Source organism: Engystomops pustulosus, chromosome 6 (genome assembly GCF_040894005.1).
Source record: "Engystomops pustulosus chromosome 6, aEngPut4.maternal, whole genome shotgun sequence".
NCBI classification, from domain to species: Eukaryota; Metazoa; Chordata; class Amphibia; order Anura; family Leptodactylidae; genus Engystomops; species Engystomops pustulosus.
Genome location: NC_092416.1, coordinates 123,904,622 through 123,923,475, shown reverse-complemented (window position 1 = coordinate 123,923,475; position 18,854 = coordinate 123,904,622). Strand labels below are relative to the sequence as shown.

General features: G+C 45.1%; 1 protein-coding gene across 1 annotated transcript in view; it reads left to right on the top strand.

The window, feature by feature from the left end:
- Nucleotides 1-1,079: 1,079 nt before the first annotated feature.
- Nucleotides 1,080-18,854, top strand: part of ZNF512B (zinc finger protein 512B) — a 30,208-nt gene continuing 12,433 nt past the window's right edge. The window contains exons 1-11 of the mRNA XM_072110878.1: nucleotides 1,080-1,231; nucleotides 5,993-6,091; nucleotides 10,445-10,518; nucleotides 11,414-11,542; nucleotides 12,861-13,033; nucleotides 13,676-13,827; nucleotides 13,935-14,006; nucleotides 15,205-15,327; nucleotides 16,659-16,783; nucleotides 17,118-17,210; nucleotides 18,673-18,771. Coding sequence (XP_071966979.1) covers nucleotides 1,201-1,231; nucleotides 5,993-6,091; nucleotides 10,445-10,518; nucleotides 11,414-11,542; nucleotides 12,861-13,033; nucleotides 13,676-13,827; nucleotides 13,935-14,006; nucleotides 15,205-15,327; nucleotides 16,659-16,783; nucleotides 17,118-17,210; nucleotides 18,673-18,771 — 1,170 coding nt within the window. The 5' untranslated portion in view covers nucleotides 1,080-1,200. The remainder of the gene's footprint in view (nucleotides 1,232-5,992; nucleotides 6,092-10,444; nucleotides 10,519-11,413; nucleotides 11,543-12,860; nucleotides 13,034-13,675; nucleotides 13,828-13,934; nucleotides 14,007-15,204; nucleotides 15,328-16,658; nucleotides 16,784-17,117; nucleotides 17,211-18,672; nucleotides 18,772-18,854) is intronic.

Genomic DNA, 18,854 nt, shown 5'->3' with positions numbered 1-18,854 from the left:
TAAGTGACTGTCTTGCGACACAATTTAAAAGTTAAATCCCACGCTTAGTCCGAATCATTTGGATCGTTCGACAGCCCCCCCCCCCCCCCCCGATTTGTGGCACATGAAAGCTGGCGCCAATGTGCCAAAATCTGATCGCATGCGACACAAACCCCTTTTAAATGCGGTGCAAATTCCCGGCGAAAGTGTGGTCCGTGGACCTTTAGTAAATGAGCCTCATGGTCTGTGTTTTTGGTGCAAGAATTGTGCAGTAATTTATACTGGGATGTTAGATTGTGGCACAAGGGTTAATGATTCAGGACCGAAAAAGTTCTGAACTGAAATAGAACTTGGCAGACCAACTTTTGTCTGTTTGTGCACCAAAAAAGGTGTCAGGAACCTAGAAGCACAAGAAAAGCAGATAAAATCAGTGGACATGTGAGATGTGTATATGACATGTGCATATGGAATCAGTGGACATGTGAAATGTGTATATGACATATGCATATAGAATCAGTGGACATGTGAGATGTGTATATGACATGTGCATATGGAATCAGTGGACATGTGAAATGTGTATATGACATATGCATATAGAATCAGTGGACATGTGAGATGTGTATATGACATGTGCATATGGAATCAGTGGACATGTGAAATGTGTATATGACATATAGAATCAGTAGACACACAAACATAAATTCGGTGGGTACATGATGGGATGTGGGTATATAGGATCAGAAGGTTTATGTGCTGTGTCTATATGGAATGTGTATAAATGAACGGCGGTTGCATGCAATGTGTATGGATAGCATCAGTGTGTACCTGGGATGTGTATATATGATCAGTATGTACATGGCATGTGCATAGTATAAAGGATCAGTAAGTATGATTGATGTGTCCAGTAAATAGGTCCGTTCTATAAGGAATCAGTAAGTATATGGAATGTGTACATTTAATCGGTGGGTACATGGGCTGTGTGTATATACGATCCGCACGTATATTGGATGTGCACATAATACCAGTGTGTATGTGGCATGAGGGACACTTACGACATACATACATATTGGCCCATGTGTCATGTGACCTATCTGTCAGGATGGTCTCCTGGGCCGCCCGGTAGATGTAGATATCGGCACCCCCTCCCCACGGTTTCCCCCCTGTCTCCCCCCGTTTAGTACCGCGAGAGTTCGGGTTCCGGGGGCGGAGTGTGCTCAGCGCATGACCGACATCGAGCGGCGGGGCCCGGCAGGTAAGATTGTAGCACACCGGAGACCACTCTCATCCCTTTTGGGCGACCGCCGATAATGAGGATTCCCCCAATCATCACCGGCCCCAAATATATCTGAGCGTCTGCCTGCACCCACACCTTATACGTGCACATCCCCATCTGCTGTCACTACGTCTGTCTGCCTGTCCCTGATGTGTCACCTGTCTGTAAGGTGCACAATACTTCCCCTGCAAAATGTACCACGGAGCTCAGGTGCCATGTACACCTGTTATCTCACACCCGGTGTCTGCATGCATCCTCTATCTCACATCTTGTACATGCATCTATGTACACTGGCACTTCTTACGTCACTATCTGCCTGTCCCTTGTCCTGGTACCAGCACATGGTTGTACATGACTGTTTGTACCTGGTTCCACAAAATACATTGTCCGTCTGCATTAGGTACCTCATACTACACTGTCTGCCTGTACCTGGTACCTCATACTACACTGCCTGTGCCAAGTACCTCATACTACACTGTCTGCCTGGTACCTCATACTACACTGTCTGCCTGGTACCTCATACTACACTGTCTGCCTGGTACCTCATACTACACTGTCTGCCTGGTACCTCATACTACACTGTCTGCCTGGTACCTCATACTACACTGTCAGCTTGTACCTCATACTACACTGTCTGCCTGTACCTGGCACCTCAAACTACACTGTCTGCCTGCATCTGGTACCTCATACTACACTGTCTGACTGCATGTGGTACCTCATACTACACTGTCTGCCTGTACCTGGTACCTCATACTACACTGTCTGTGCCAGGTGCCTCATACTACTCTGTCTGCCTGCATCTGGTACCTCATACTACACTGTCTGCCTGGTATCTCAAACTACACTGTATGCCTGTACCTGCTACCTCGTACTACACTGTCTGTCTGTCTGTATCTGGTACCTCATACTAAGCTGCCTGTGCCAGGTACCTCATACTACACTGTCTGCCTGCGTCTGGTACCTCATTCCACACTGTCTGCCTGTACCTGGTACCTCATACTACACTGCCTGTGCCAGGTGCCTCATACTACTCTGTCTGCCTGCATCTGGTACCACATACTACACTGTCTGCCTGTATCTGGTACCTCATACTACACTGTCTGCCTGGTATCTCAAACTACACTGTATGCCTGTACCTGGTACCTCATACTAAACTGCCTGTGCCAGGTACCTCATACTACACTGTCTGCCTGGTACCTCATACTACACTGTCTGCCTGCATCTGGTACCTCGTACTACACTGTCTGCCTGCATCTGGTACCTCGTACTACACTGTCTGACTGCATCTGGTACCTCATACTACACTGTCTGCCTGGTATCTCAAACTACACTGTATGCCTGTACCTGCTACCTCGTACTACACTGTCTGTCTGTATCTGGTACCTCATACTAAACTGCCTGTGCCAGGTACCTCATACTACACTGTCTGCCTGGTACCTCATACTACACTGTCTGCCTGCATCTGGTACCTCGTACTACACTGTCTGACTGCATCTGGTACCTCATACTACACTGTCTGCCTGTACCTGGTACCTCATACTGCACTGTCTGCCTGCATCTGGTACCTCATACTACACTGTCTGACTGCATGTGGTACCTCATACTACACTGTCTGCCTGTACCTGGTACCTCATACTACACTGTCTGCCTGGTATCTCAAACTACACTGTATGCCTGTACCTGCTACCTCGTACTACACTGTCTGTCTGTCTGTCTGTATCTGGTACCTCATACTAAGCTGCCTGTGCCAGGTACCTCATACTACACTGTCTGCCTGCGTCTGGTACCTCATTCCACACTGTCTGCCTGTACCTGGTACCTCATACTACACTGCCTGTGCCAGGTGCCTCATACTACTCTGTCTGCCTGCATCTGGTACCACATACTACACTGTCTGCCTGTATCTGGTACCTCATACTACACTGTCTGCCTGGTATCTCAAACTACACTGTATGCCTGTACCTGGTACCTCATACTAAACTGCCTGTGCCAGGTACCTCATACTACACTGTCTGCCTGGTACCTCATACTACACTGTCTGCCTGCATCTGGTACCTCGTACTACACTGTCTGCCTGCATCTGGTACCTCGTACTACACTGTCTGACTGCATCTGGTACCTCATACTACACTGTCTGCCTGTACCTGGTACCTCATACTGCACTGTCTGCCTGTATCTGGTACCTCCTACTACACTGCCTGTGCCAGGTTCCTCATACTACACTGTCTGCCTGTACCTGGTACCTCATACTACACTGTCTGCCTGCATCTGGTACCTCATACCACATTGTCTGCCTGTACCTGGTACCTTATACTGCACTGTCTGCCTGTACCCGGTACCTCATACTGCACTGTCTGCCTGTACCTGGTACCTCATACTGCACTGTCTGCCTGTACCTGGTACCTCATACTGCACTGTCTGCCTGTACCTGGTACCTCGTACTACACTGTCTGCCTGTACCTGGTACCTCGTACTACACTGTCTGCCTGCATCTGGTACCTCGTACTGCACTGTCTGCTTGTACCTGGTACCTCGTACTACACTGTCTGCCTGTACCTGGTACCTCGTACTGCACTGTCTGCCTGTACCTAGTACCTCATACTACTCTGTCTGTGCCAGGTACCTCATACTACTCTGTCTGTGCCAGGTACCTCATACTACTCTGTCTGCCTGCATCTGGTACCTCATACTACGCTGTCTGCCTGCACCTGGTACCTCATGCTACGCTGTCTGCCTGTGCCATGTACCTCATACTGCACTGTCTGCCTGTACCTGGTACCTCATACTGCACTGTCTGCCTGTATCTGGTACCTCATACTGCACTGTCTGCCTGTACCTGGTACCTCATACTGCACTGTCTGCTGTACCTGGTACCTCATACTACACTGTCTGCCTGTGCCTGGTACCTCATACTGCCCTGTCTGCCTGTACCTGGTACCTCATACTGCACTGTCTGCCTGTACCTGGTACCTCATACAGCCCTGTCTGCTGTACCTGGTACCTCATACTACACTGTCTGCCTGTGCCTGGTACCTCATACTGCCCTGTCTGCTGTACCTGGTACTTCATACTACACTGTCTGCCTGTGCCTGGTACCTCATACTGCCCTGTCTGCCTGTACCTGGTACCTCATACTGCTCTGTCTGCCTGTACCTGGTACCTCATACTACACTGTCTGCCTGTGCCTGGTACCTCATACTGCCCTGTCTGCTGTACCTGGTACCTCATACTACACTGTCTGCCTGTACCTGGTACCTCATACTGCCCTGTCTGCTGTATCTGGTACCTCATACTACACTGCCTGCCTGTGCCTGGTACCTCATACTGCCCTGTCTGCTGTACCTGGTACTTCATACTACACTGTCTGCCTGTACCTGGTACCTCATACTGCACTGTCTGCTTGTACCTGGTACCTCATACTGCCCTGTCTGCTGTACCTGGTACTTCATACTACACTGTCTGCCTGTGCCTGGTACCTCATACTGCCCTGTCTGCTGTACCTGGTATTTCATACTACACTGTCTGCCTGTGCCTGGTACCTCATACTGCCCTGTCTGCCTGTACCTGGTACCTCATACTGCCCTGTCTGCTGTATCTGGTACCTCATACTACACTGCCTGCCTGTGCCTGGTACCTCATACTGCCCTGTCTGCTGTACCTGGTACTTCATACTACACTGTCTGCCTGTACCTGGTACCTCATACTGCACTGTCTGCTTGTACCTGGTACCTCATACTGCCCTGTCTGCTGTACCTGGTACTTCATACTACACTGTCTGCCTGTGCCTGGTACCTCATACTGCCCTGTCTGCTGTACCTGGTATTTCATACTACACTGTCTGCCTGTGCCTGGTACCTCATACTGCACTGTCTGCTTGTACCTGGTACCTCATACTGCCCTGTCTGCTGTACCTGGTACTTCATACTACACTGTCTGCCTGTGCCTGGTACCTCATACTGCCCTGTCTGCTGTACCTGGTACTTCATACTACACTGTCTGCCTGTGCCTGGTACCTCATACTGCCCTGTCTGCTTGGGCTTGGAACCTGCCTGTGCCAGGGCCCTCCATATAGGTGCAATAATATGATAAATCAGGCGCAAACATCTGTAAAGAGGCGCTATTTAATGACAAAAAGGTCGCCAAAACACGGAAAATTGATACAGCAATACGTAAAACAGCCATTGCACAGCAAAAAGGGTGCAAAAATACCAACAGCAAGGGGAAAAAAATGAGAAATTACCCCCACTGTGTCTGGTTGAGTGCACTAGACACTGCTGTATGTACTGGAGTCCATCGGGTCCCGTGGTCACCCTTTTTTTTCTTTTTTTAAAAATACATAAGCAAACATGTCCCTTCTCCGCTGTCCCCCATCCGCTGGCCGTCCCAGGCACTGCGTCCATAGTGAAGAGTGATAAATACGGGCCTGCCTGCCCCTTGTACTTTACTGATGTTCTGTTGCCTCGTTCTTTGCCTCCCTGTTCTTACTACCTATCACTTTACTTTGTACCTGCGTATGCCACCTTACGCCCCACTCTCTGCCTGCATACTGCAGGGTAACCTTTTAATCACAGTTTGCCTGCACCTGGTTCCTCATTGTATCAGGCCATATTTTATACAATGTAAATCCTGGAATCAGTGAAGCTCACACTGTTATTTCCCTTTGTGGAAAGTTTTGTTATCTTTTATAGTGATGCCCCGCCTTTCTTATCTGACCCCGCCTTCTGCTTCTCATTTTGACAGTCATGGCGGACTCTCTTGTCACTGGATCCAGGAGGCAGTTTCCCAGGATCAGTAAATCTAGAGCTTCCACTCAGCTGCAGTTTCTTGCATCGGACTCAGGTAAATGGCTAATTGGTTGAGCTTGTCATGTAAGTAGTGTCTCGCTCTGCTGACATTAAAGATACCCTCGCTCTTAGAAGGTTCACTATGTTTAGTAATGCGAGGGCGCAGTTTATTACATACAAGTAAATGTGACTGCCGCACTATCTGGCGGTTCTCTGCAATTTATATACTTCTTAACATGACCATTGGTGTATATTGCTACTGGACTCTGGCTATGTTGTTGCACAGTCAAATTGTGCTTTACCTGCACCACCTGATAGCAACAGAACTCCACTGTTTTAGCTTTACTGTGCCATGGTATGTAGCATTGTGGTGCAAAGATTTTTCATTCTATCTCAGCATACATCTTGTCTCGGCTATTGCAGATTTGTCACAATAGGACCTCTCAATTATCATGGATCCTAGAGAGCCCAACACTTGCAGTCCTGGATCACTGCTATACCCAAAAGATAAAGATACACTGCTCAAAAATCATCAATGGAATCAAATTTATTAACCAATTGAGGCCTGGATTTGGAGTCACCCACAAAATTAAAGTGGAAAAACACACTACAGCATGGTAATATCCATTAAACAAGACAAAATGACAATATTGTGTGTGGCCTTCCTCCTTGCACAAAGGCGGAGGTAGCAGTCCTGCTGCTGGGTTGTTGCCTACTACAGCCCCCTCCTCGTCCCCTGGTGTACTGGCCTGTCTGCTGGTAGCACCTCCAGCCTCTTGACCCTACACTGACAGACACAGCAAACTATCTTGCTACAGCTAGCATTGATGTGCCATCCTGGATGAGCTGCACTACCTGAGCCACTTGTGTGGGTTGTAGAGTCTTGTGCTACCACCAAAATTCACCAAAACATCAGCCCGAAAGCATAGGTACTGAGAAATGGTCTGTGGTCCCCATTTGCATTATCTATTCCATGTGAAATTGATTGTCAATCAGTTTTGCTTCCTAAGTGGACAGTTTGAGTTATATTGTGTTGTTTAAGGGTGATGCCACACGTGGCGTTTTGAGTGCGCTTTTGGCCCGTTTTTAAGCAGTCTGTCAAACAATGGTGCTGTTTTTGACCAGTTTGAATAAGATAATTGGTCAAACCTGTCAAAAACGCATGCTTAATAACAGGCCAAAACGAGTTCAAAGCGCCACATGTGGTATCACCCTTAGTGTTCCCTTTTTTTTTTGAGCCGTGTATTTACAAGTAAATTGGAATACGTTTACACTTGAGCTCTCTGTACTATGTTATGCCTCATTGTAATGTACATTAGTGGCCCACTTTCCACTCAATAATTAGACAAACTCTGCAACTAGTAACCACCGATGCAAAACATTGCACTTTCAATAAGGTCTGTTGTTTTTGATTTTTTGTTGTGAATGTGTTCCAACATTTGTTCTATAAATATTCACAATCGACTCTCCTGTAGACTACGTGCTGTAGGCACCACACAGTTCCCTCTGGTACATCTTCAAAGAGCCATGACGTGAATGCCCAGGGCACAGATCTCGTCTAGGTTGTTTTCGATGCCGTCATGCTTTGAAATTGCACCCAGGAGATCCCTCCCTCTGCTGAAGGCTACCCAGAAGTAATGAGCATTGGGTTTTTTAGAGCTAGAGACTAATACTAGCATTTTTAATGTTACCCAGATCCAGGAACAGGTCAAAAGCAAAACATAGGGAAAGCCTGAACTGCAGGTCCAGACATGGACAAGGGTGGCGCTGCTTCCAAAGAAAAATAGAACTTCCTCTATACCACAATTCCAGGCATCTCTTTAACTATATATGATAGCCGAGGAAATCAATACATTCAAACCAAATCCATAGCAAATAAACAGCTTTTTAGTTTAATATCCAACGCTGTAATGAGGTTTTCTTCTATAAGTCTTCTGTGAAATAAAATGCACAGCAGGATGTACAAATATAGATTTAATATTTGCGATTAAATTCAAAACAAACTATATTATTGATTAGTCAAAAAAGAAAGAGTAGCATATCAATACTTTTGTTTCCCTAGTAGTAAATCACAAACAATTGTTCACTAGGTACGGTATCAAATGCTAAATACAACAATATACTGCCAATTATCCCAATGCAAACCTCACTTGGTGGAACTATACTGTGGCTAAGTTTACTGGCACGTCACTCACCACAAAGTGCTACATAAGTTTCCATGGCTACAGGCTACATATTTCGGTTTCGCATAACCCTTGTCACTCAGGTACCAAGTATAGGACAGATCAAGAAAATCGGATAGGTCTCACCAGCCTTCAAAAGGAGGTCTCTTGATCCGAGGGTTGGAGATCCGATAACAAGAGCCTGTTTTTGCCCTACAATAGCTGGTGCCCTAGCCCCGTGAATGAATCCTCGCCCTAACAAGGGTAGTCCGAATGCTGCCCCTAGTGGTATCTGGTAGACCCTAATGCAGGGTAGCTATTGTAATAATTCCCTACGCATTTGATGTGTCATTGGACGCAATCGTCAGGGGAAACTTTTGAGGTACTAATACCTCTTGAATTTGTGAAGCCTCACTGAGTTATATTATATAAAGAGAGCAAGCAGTGGCTCCCGGTGTGTCAAACTTAACGGAGGACAGCACCGGGATCAACATCAATAGGAGCGGAGGTGAGTATTTGTACATGGTTTTATTTTTTTAAATGGTGAATTTCCTTTAAAGGGAAACTTCCTAATATAGAAGCTTCAAGTGCTTTTGAGATGCACTCACCGGCCACTTTATTAGGTACACCTGTCCAATTGCTCGTTAACACTTAATTTCTAATCAGCCAATCACATGGCACCAACTCAGTGCATTTAGGCATGTAGACATGGTCAAGACAATCTCCTGCTGTTCAAGCCGAGCATCAGTATGGGGAAGAAAGGTGATTTGAGTGCCTTTGAACGTGGCATGGTTGTTGGTGCCAGAAGGGCTGGTCTGAGTATTTCAGAAACTGCTGATCTACTGGGATTTTCACGCACAACCATCTCTAGGGTTTACAGAGAATGGTCCGAAAAAGAAAAAACATCCAGTAAGCGGCAGTTCTGTGGGCGGAAATGCCTTGTTGATGCCAGAGGTCAGAGGAGAATGGGCAGACTGGTTCAAGCTGATAGAAAGGCAACAGTGACTCAAATCGCCACCCGTTACAACCAAGGTAGGCAGAAGAGCATCTCTGAACGCACAGTGCGTCGAACTTTGAGGCAGATGGGCTACAGCAGCAGAAGACCACAGCGGGTGCCACTCCTTTCAGCTAAGAACAGGAAACTGAGGCTACAATTTGCACAAGCTCATCGAAATTGGACAGTAGAAGATTGGAAAAACGTTGCCTGGTCTGATGAGTCTCGATTTCTGCTGCGAAATTCGGATGGCAGGGTCAGAATTTGGCGTCAACAACATGAAAGCATGGATCCATCCTGCCTTGTATCAACGGTTCAGGCTGGTGGTGGTGGTGTCATGGTGTGGGGAATATTTTCTTGGCACTCTTTGGGCCCCTTGGTACCAATTGAGCATCGTTGCAACACCACAGCCTACCTGAGTATAGGTGCTGACCATGTCCATCCTTTTATGACCACAATGTACCCAACATCTGATGGCTACTTCCAGCAGGATAATGCGCCATGTCATAAAGCTGGAATCATCTCAGACTGGTTTCTTGAACATGACAATGAGTTCACTGTACTCAAATGGCCTCCACAGTCACCAGATCTCAATCCAATAGAGCATCTTTGGGATGTGGTGGAACGGGAGATTCGCATCATGGATGTGCAGCCGACAAATCTGCGGCAACTGTGTGATGCCATCATGTCAATATGGACCAAAATCTCTGAGGAATGCTTCCAGCACCTTGTTGAATCTATGCCACGAAGAATTGAGGCAGTTCTGAAGGCAAAAGGGGGTCCAACCCGTTACTAGCATGGTGTACCTAATAAAGTGGCCAGTGAGTGTATAAAGCAAGCACATTGATATGTGTAGGTTCCCTTTAAGAGCTCTTTTTGGCGAGATTGAAGCACATCTTGTCATGAGCACATTTGTAGCATGGCAGGTGTGATGGGGAGTGTGATGTGCTCCAGCAGTAAGTGCTAATTCCTTGGGAGGAGGAGGGGCCGTTTCTAAGCAGAGATGTATAATCAGCCAGGGAATTGATGATGAGGTGTGAGCCGTGATAAAGTCACAATAAAGGCTAGATGCTGGGTGTTCAGCAGCAGTGTGGCAAATGAACCTCTTTAGGGAATAGATGTTCACTATCTTTTCTTGATGGTATCTATTTGTTTTGCATAGCTTATAGAGAATGGCTTTGAATCTAACCAAGAAGGCTGGTTAAAGGTACAGTCTGATAGTAAGTCTTATATTATGTCCTTGTGTTTCTAGGAAGCTATTACAACAAGAAAACAGTTCAGAAGAGATATGCCAGACCAGAAAGCCGAGAGCTGCGTGGAATACCAGTAAGATCATTTAAAGGGGCATATAAAATGCATGTTTACCATGCGTTTGGCTGGTTTGAATCTGTTTTTCTTCATTAATGGAAGTTTAAGAAGCTGTGAAAATGTTAATAAAGGACTCAAACCAACCAAACGCATGGTAAACATGCAAAACGCATGCGTTTTCAGTGCGTTTAAAAACGGACCAAAAACTGTGCACAGCACTCTAAGCCTTTCAAACTGGACTAACTTGAGTTACAAAGCTGGGAAATGTTACCAAGGATAGCATTGCATTAACATATGGATACTGCTGGCCCTGGACATAGGTTATTGATCCAGAGGAAGGCAGAAAAAACCCTACAAGGCTGATGCCAGTTGGCCCAAATTTGGGAAAAATTAATTCCTAACCCCAATATGGCATTCAGAATAACTCCCTAGATCAACCTCAAATTAACAAATTGTTTTGTTTCATTAACTTGTGATATTTTTGTTCTCGACCCTTTTGGTTTTTCTCCTGATTCTTTTAGTTGGCAGATGTTGGTTGCATCTACCACCAGGAAAATAGGATTGTAAACCAAACACACTTACATATGCTGGTGTGCGCAGGATCTGCTTTTCTTGTAGCTCTTTAGGCCCTCTGTTATAAAGGTTTTACAAATGATGTAAATGAGCCTGGGGATGGGGGGGAGGCGCTCCAATGGAGCCCAGAGGCACTCAGGTTCATTTACATAATTTGTAAAACTTTTTTTTTGTAAAAACAAAGTCCTAAGCAGCTCAAAGAAGAGCAGAGCCTGCCAGATGGGGCACACCCCAGCATATGTAAGTGTGTTTGGTTACAATCCTTCATTCTGGTGGTAGACTTCATTTTAAACGAGGAACAATTTTTATGTTTCCATATTTTTTAACCTTTTATTATCAGCCCTCCCTGATCAGTGAGTGGAAAGAAATGTTTAAGACCCTGTCACGGGTGAGATGTCCAAGCTCAGGCTGCTGGGTGGAGTTTCCCAACGTGTATGGACTGAAACAACATTATCAGCGATGCCAAGGGGTAAGAACAAGAGCGTCTGTGGTGGGTGAGGAGCCAAGAACTCCATGATATGCAATTATTTGGACCAAAAATTGGGAAACCCATACTTATATATTAGGGTATTGTTGTATTATCAGATTATTTGTAAAGCAAAGAACTCACTTCATGTCAGCCTTTGACTGCTTAAAGTTAATCTGCCATCAAAATCATGATAAACCAAGCATGGTTTAGCATGCTGAATTTTGAGTGTATTTCTGATGGTAGACTGCCGAAACCTACTTGTCCATTGCGTTTAGTCATCGTGAGATATGTGTAGAGCAGTGGATCAGCAGATGGGACCAGGCTCAACTTCAGAGAGTGGGGGCTCATTAGCATATTTTTATAAAGTCTTATTCAGATGGATGCTGATGTTCCTGAAGTTTAAGAAAATCTGTTCCACATACTAGAAAACACAACAGACAAGTAAGTTTAGGTAGTCTACCATCAGAAATTCTGATGGACATGTCCTTTAAAGGGGTTTTCCTGTTACAGATACTTATCCCCTTATAGAGGACGAATATGTAATCAGAGCAAATGCGACTACTGGAACTGCACCAGTCTCTACTATAAAGGTCTGGAGTGCCCCGTATTAATGGCGAAGCATGTTAGGCACTCTATGCCACTGTTTCTTTATATGGGAACCAGGAGAGCTGAGAGCTATTATTAGGCACTTCAATGTATGGAACTGTGCATGCATGATATGCCATTCCATTCATACTGGGCACTAGCGACCCATTTTCATAATTCATGGGGGTTCTGGAAAAATCAGACACTTATATGTTATCCCTTGTATAGAGAATGGATCTGTAGTGGGCCAACCCCTTTAATAATAGAGCGGTATACAGACAGATTATAACTATAGGGGGTTACTACAAACAGTATATACAGTTCAAGTATGTAATGAAACTGTATATTGTAAGTTCCTAGGCTCTGCAATGTCTATAGAGGAACTACTGAACTCTGCGGCAGATAAAAAGTACTCAAATAAGAAATGTTTTTTCAGCTCTGGCCTTAGAATATACTATATATTTTTGTCTGTTCCCATAAACTTTAAATGGATTGAGATGCCTCAGGAGAATTGCCGTTCTGTCATTCAGCTGATTTGCTTAGATGTTATGGCAATGGACTATTCTATGAATATATATTCTATTTCATGGTCCACATAAACCCCCATACCCCCCAACAGGTCTTTACTGGATATAGCTTTGCTGTGCTTCTAGTGTTTGATATATTCCAAAACAGAGTTCCCCTCTGTAGTACTTGCTTTTTTACACCTCCCTTCCTGTCCTTCCCTATCTAGGCTCCCCCCTTGTCCCGGATAGTGCTCTCCTGCACACACTGTGAAGCCGTCTTTGCCTCCAGGCCGCAGCTGCAAAAACACTTGATGTGGAACCATTCAGAGAAGGAGGAAAGCAGAGAAAACAGACCAAGCCCACATGTAGTCTCAAATGGGGCAAAAGAGAAGTGCAAGGGGTACTCAAAACTTGCAATTGCAAAACCCAAATATGGCACTATAACACTTTTTAGGCAGTTAAATCAGTGCTATACTATTATACTGGGATGGACGAATAAAAGTCCTGTGTGATATTTGTGGCTAGCAGTGGCCTCCAGCCTCACATCTCCACAATTTCTATATTCTTGTTTGAAACTGCTTCAACCTATTTAACAGCCATAAATATTGTTCTGAACCATCATTTACCCTCATTTTTTCAGTGAAAGTCAGGAATTTGGTGACTCTTAGGCCCACTTTTACACTTGCCGTGTGAGGACACATATATGTGCGTTCCCATAGACAGCTATGACGCCGGGCAGTGGTATCCTGACCACACGTGTGTCAATGTACCATGCACGGGAAAAAGATAGAACATGCTCTATCTTTTCCTGTACATTCGGATGTACATGGCTGCCGTATTCATCACTGCCACACGTAGCCTGGGCGAATACATGGCAGTGTGAAAGTAGCCTTATGCCCATGTTGAAAGCTACTAGGCTCCAATCCCAGTCTCAATAGTCACTGCCCACCTCAGTAGTGAAGTAACTGTTCCTAAGCTAGCAAAAGATTCATCTTCTTTTAAAGTCTTGCATGTAAACTTGTTCTTTATACATTGCCCTCAGAGTGATGAAAAAAGGATCCACAACCAACAAAGTTTCCAAGTCGGTTACAGTGAAGACCCCAGGGGAAAATGGAGACATCACTTATGCCAAGGACAATGGGAAACAAGCTGATATATGTCTGTCTGATGAGGACCCAGAGAGAATGAGGCACAGTAAGGGGAGGATTGGTGGTCCCCTTTCCTAATGGGGTCTAGTTGCTCTCTTACAGTCCGAAATAATTTCAATATATTTTATCTATTTCTGCGTTTTCTTGAGATAGGAAGGAAACAGAAGACTCCAAAAAAGTTCACAGGAGAGCAACCTTCTATTACCACCACTTTTGGCTTAAAAGGTAATCTTACAGCGTTGTGATTGCATGGTGGTAACAATATTCTTCCCTTGTGTTCTAGAAAGATAATCCCATATTGCAGGTTCTGTCCCTTCTGGCTTTGGGGGTTGAGAAATTTTAGTCAAACAACTCTGCCAATGCATAGGATAGGTAGTTGTTGTGAATAGCGCCCTCTCCATGTTAGGAGCTTCCCAGGGAGACTGATCACCTCGCTAAGAGGTCTCTAACAGTGGGGAACTTCGTAATTGCAGCTGGAACTGCCTAGGAGGAAAAGAGTTAACATATCCATTGTCTGTAACCAATGATATGTTCTCATTGTAAAGCAAGCTGAAAGCTGATTGAAGAGTGCTGCCACCTCACTAGGGGAGTATAAAAACCTATTATGGGTGGGATCACATGGTCTGAGTCAGTCAGACTCAGTAGGTCAATCCTGCAGAATCAGTTTGCCTGTTGTGCACAAGCCATTGTCACACTACCAGGAAGCAGAAGTTTCTCAGGCCAGCTGTCTGACACCTTGGGCAAGGTGGGCACCTCAGGAGGCTAAGCCCCAGAGCAGAGGTCCACTGTCCGGACTCGGCTCCATCTTACCCAGCCCAACCTGAAGTTACAAGCAGTCTGTGAGCAACCCTTATTGTGGACCGCTATCTCCTATCAGCTTTCCAGCTCTGCTAAACCTGCTGTTGATGTTAGGCTGTTGCCTGCTGTTGATTTTGAGTGAGTTGATTTGCACAATGTTGCCTCTGTGTATTCCCTGGATCAGGCTGCTGAACCACCATGGGCTCCCCACCCTTCATCACCCAGGGATTCCTCAGGGTTTACCCCAGGGAGAAACCTCTTTCATCAGCCTCTCCCTCCACTATTCTTGCACACACCACCTGGTGGAGACCTGCTAGACTGAAAATAAAACCGGAGATAATTCGCAAATGACCTCCTCAGAACCATTTCTTTTTAACGGGTAGATTACACCAAATCAAAGAGGCAATGATAATATTCCTTAGTATTGGTGCAACTTGTGCCAACTTTAGTGTAACCTCCTGGATGGGTCTTCCAGGTTGTGTTCATGGGTTTTGTGTGAAACAGATAGTAACATAAGTTACTATTCCATTTTCTGTATAATATAAGCATCTGTAAAGTGTTGATCAGATAAGATGTTTTGAGCAACTCTGATTTCAATTCTATATATATATACATATATATATAGGTTTGGGAAAAACGGAGGACAAGTCCAGAGGAAGACAGGGGCGGATTGTACAGGGAAGAATTGAGGAGCAAAAGAAGAAAATTGAAAGTGCAAGACTTGAAATCATAATGAAGTCCCCTTCAGGTAAGCAGCACCACTCATCAGCTCAGTATATGCACCTCTAACAACAATGTATTACTACATTCTGTATAATTACTACAGGCCAAAGAGAAAAGAAGTTGATGGAGTGGCTCTGTGGTAATCCGGATTGTAATCCGATGTGGGTGCAAGCTTCAGGGAATCTGCCTCAAAAAACCCTTTCGTTTCATTTTGGAGTGCTGCTTCCCTGTTGTTGGATTCCTGTATAATTACTACTGTATGTTTCGGACTATAAGGCACACAAAAAATCCTTTGATTTTCTCAGAAATCAAAGGTGTGCCTTATAGTCCAGTGCGCCTTATAGTTCAGTGCGCCTTATAGTCCAGTGCGCCTTATAGTCCAGTGCGCCTTATATACGAACCATACTTACAGACAACGTACTGTATAACATTTAAAAGTGCTTAAGAGCTCCGCGCCAGCAATATCCTGCACCAGCCCACACTGTACATCGGGCACAATTCCCACACTGGCTCCTGAAGTGCCCTGGCTCCGCGACCAACATCATGCCCATCTTGCCCTCCCCTAGCACAGAGACTGGAGCCGCCAACGACCCTGCAGGGACGGCAGTTCCATCAGCACCTTAGTGTCGACCGCGCAGCATTCCTCATCGGCCGCCTGAGTTAACAATTTTACCCCTATACTTGCCAGCCCTGTAACAGGGGAAAGAGAGGGAGCCACAGGGAACCCAACAGGACTAACACCCTGCCTAAGGAGGGAAAAAGAAGGGGCAGAGGGAGACAGCTTAACCCCTACAGCATTTCCCTTGTAACATTAAGCCCTAACAGCCCATAGCTCTGAGATCCAAGCTCTGTGCACTGGAGACACATTTGCCTGGAACTGCAGCTGCCTGGAACTTGTGACGTTTTAGCAGGCATTTATTGATGGTGCGCCTTATAACCTGGTGCGCGGTATAATTCAAAAAATACGATCCTTAAAGAGAAGGTGTTGACAGAATATGACCATTTTATTTTAAGCATAATTTTCTGGTCACTAACCTTAAAGGGGTTTTCCCACGAACTAAAGTTGGGCCCTATTCATAGAATAGGGCATAACTTGCTGATCAGTGGGGGTATTTGTGCTGAGAACCCCACAGATCACAAAAACGAGGGGTCCGATGGGGTCCAACGTACCTCCGTTGGACCCCTTGTTGCACACGGCGATCCCAGTGCATTTTGATTCCGTTACAAAACAGAATCAAAACGGGAACATGCAGCACCACCCTTGGTACTCGGATAGATAATGTCTTATAATTTTGTGTACATATTTCACTTTTCCATGTATACAGATCACTTTCACATTTTTCCCCCTTGTACCAGGCAGTGTGGACGACAAGTGCCATCGTCTGAACAATAAGAAGGGTGAGGTGACCTGCCCTAACTGCTCATCTGTTACACGCAAAACCATGGCAGGGTTGAGAAAACACATGGATGTATGTGAACAGGTGAGATTGACTCCTGACTTGTAGTAATAATTAGATGCAGACATAAAAAAAAGGAAACAGGTTGATAGTATGGCATGCTGTACTCCCGTGGGGGGGATAATTAAAGAGGACCTGTCACCTAAGCAGCTACTAGTGCCGATAAATTGGGTGACAGGTCCTCTTTAGTGTGATAGTGTGGCTGTGTGGGCATGATAGAAGTTGTAGGTTCCTAAAGCAGGCCAGAAAAGGAATATACATGTCCCAAAATACTGATATATTTAGCCCTTTGTGGAGGTAGATACACGCTAGCTAAATAATCAGCCTTGCAATGACATTACTTGTCTCTCATATTTAGCTGCAAGAAGCACTGAGATGTCAGCAATGCAGGAAGCAGTTCAAGTCCAAAGCTGGTCTCAATTATCACACCATGGCAGAACATGTCAATAAGGTGAGAGAAGCTCTGCAGCTAATAAGTGTTCTATGAAGGATTACTATGCATTTTTGCTATTGATATAAATAATATGAATAAAGATTTGGGTTTTTTTGGTACCAAGATGATATATTGGTTTCAATGACATTTAGCAGTTGTGAGGTTTTGTATACATTTTTTGGTCTTCCATAGAGCATGGTAAATGTTGCAATATCTTGAAATATTTTGAAGTAGTTGAAGTTTTTTGGTGATCTTACTATGAATGTTTGTACTTTGTGCACTTTGTGACTATAATACACTACATATCGTGTATTGAGCCTGAGTAAGAACATAATTTATCCTAATATGTGAACTAGACCAAAATGAAAAGATAAGAAAGTCACAGGGACAAAGTATCCTCCCTGCAGCTTTGAGACAACAGCAAACACAGGATAGATGAGGAATGATCAGTTCAAGTCAAAAATGATGAGCAAAAGAGTTATTCCTCATGTACATAAATTGTACTACAGATCTTCAGTGTGTTGTAATCTTGTGTACTCTAGTAAATGTTAAGCACTGGATAACAACATAGCTCCCGACCTTCCCGGATCCGTCGGGGCAGTCCTGGTTTTTCGGCACTATCCCAGGCAGCAGGGAGAATGTTCCATGGAGGGAGGACCGACTCCTGCTGCCTCCTCTCTGTTTAAACAAAAAAATCTTACTTACCTTTCCATTGTTCCCCCACAGTCCTGTTTTCTCCCTGGGACTCTGAGATGACGAGGAGGAGGGGGCAGGGCTACACAGAGTCATCTCAGAGCCCCGGGAGAGGAGGAAGCAGGACTGCAAGGGAATTATGGAAAGGTAAGTAAGGTTTTTTTTCTTTTTAATATCCAGGAGGGAAAAATATAAGTGACGATGGAGGACCAGGGGGCCACAATATTGGGAGGAGGGAGGAGGCCACAATATGCGGGTGATGGAGGAGGGAGGCCACAATAAGAGGTAGGAGGGAGGATAGGAGACCACAATATGAGGGGGATGGAGGATGGATGTCCCAATATGAGGGAAGATGGAGGACAGGAGGCCACAATATGAAGTAGGATAGATGACAGGAAAGGAATGGAGACAGGGGCCACAATCGGAAGGGGAGTAAGAGAGGGCCCAAGAGGGGTAGGAGTACAGAAAGTAGTATATAGTGAGGGGGAGTTAAATTAAATTGGGGGAACAAATCTAAAGGCAGGATGAAAAGGGGGTATTATATGTTGCCAAGTTGCATTAGGGGGTTATATATGGGTTGGCCACATGAAGAGAGCATTATAATATGTGGGGGGCATTAAGGACAATATTATAATATGTTTGGGGGTGGGGAAAGGGGTGAGGCAAAGGGGTTGTTTTAGAAAATAGGGAGGGGCTTTTGACCCTCTTTCTCTAGCCCAAAAGTTGGGAGTTATGGATAACAATATTTCCATTATCATAACTTTTTTCTCTCTCATTCTTTCCATAGTCTTCCATTTCTAATGGTAACCCACTTGATGATCCCAGAGGACGGGAACGCTTAAGGAAAATGTTGAAGCAGATGGGAAGATTACGCTGCCCTAAACAGGTATGGAGCTAACTTCTAATGCTACATATACCTGCCCCTTCACAACAGATAGCAGTAACATTGTGAGTATTTTGTGCTTTCAT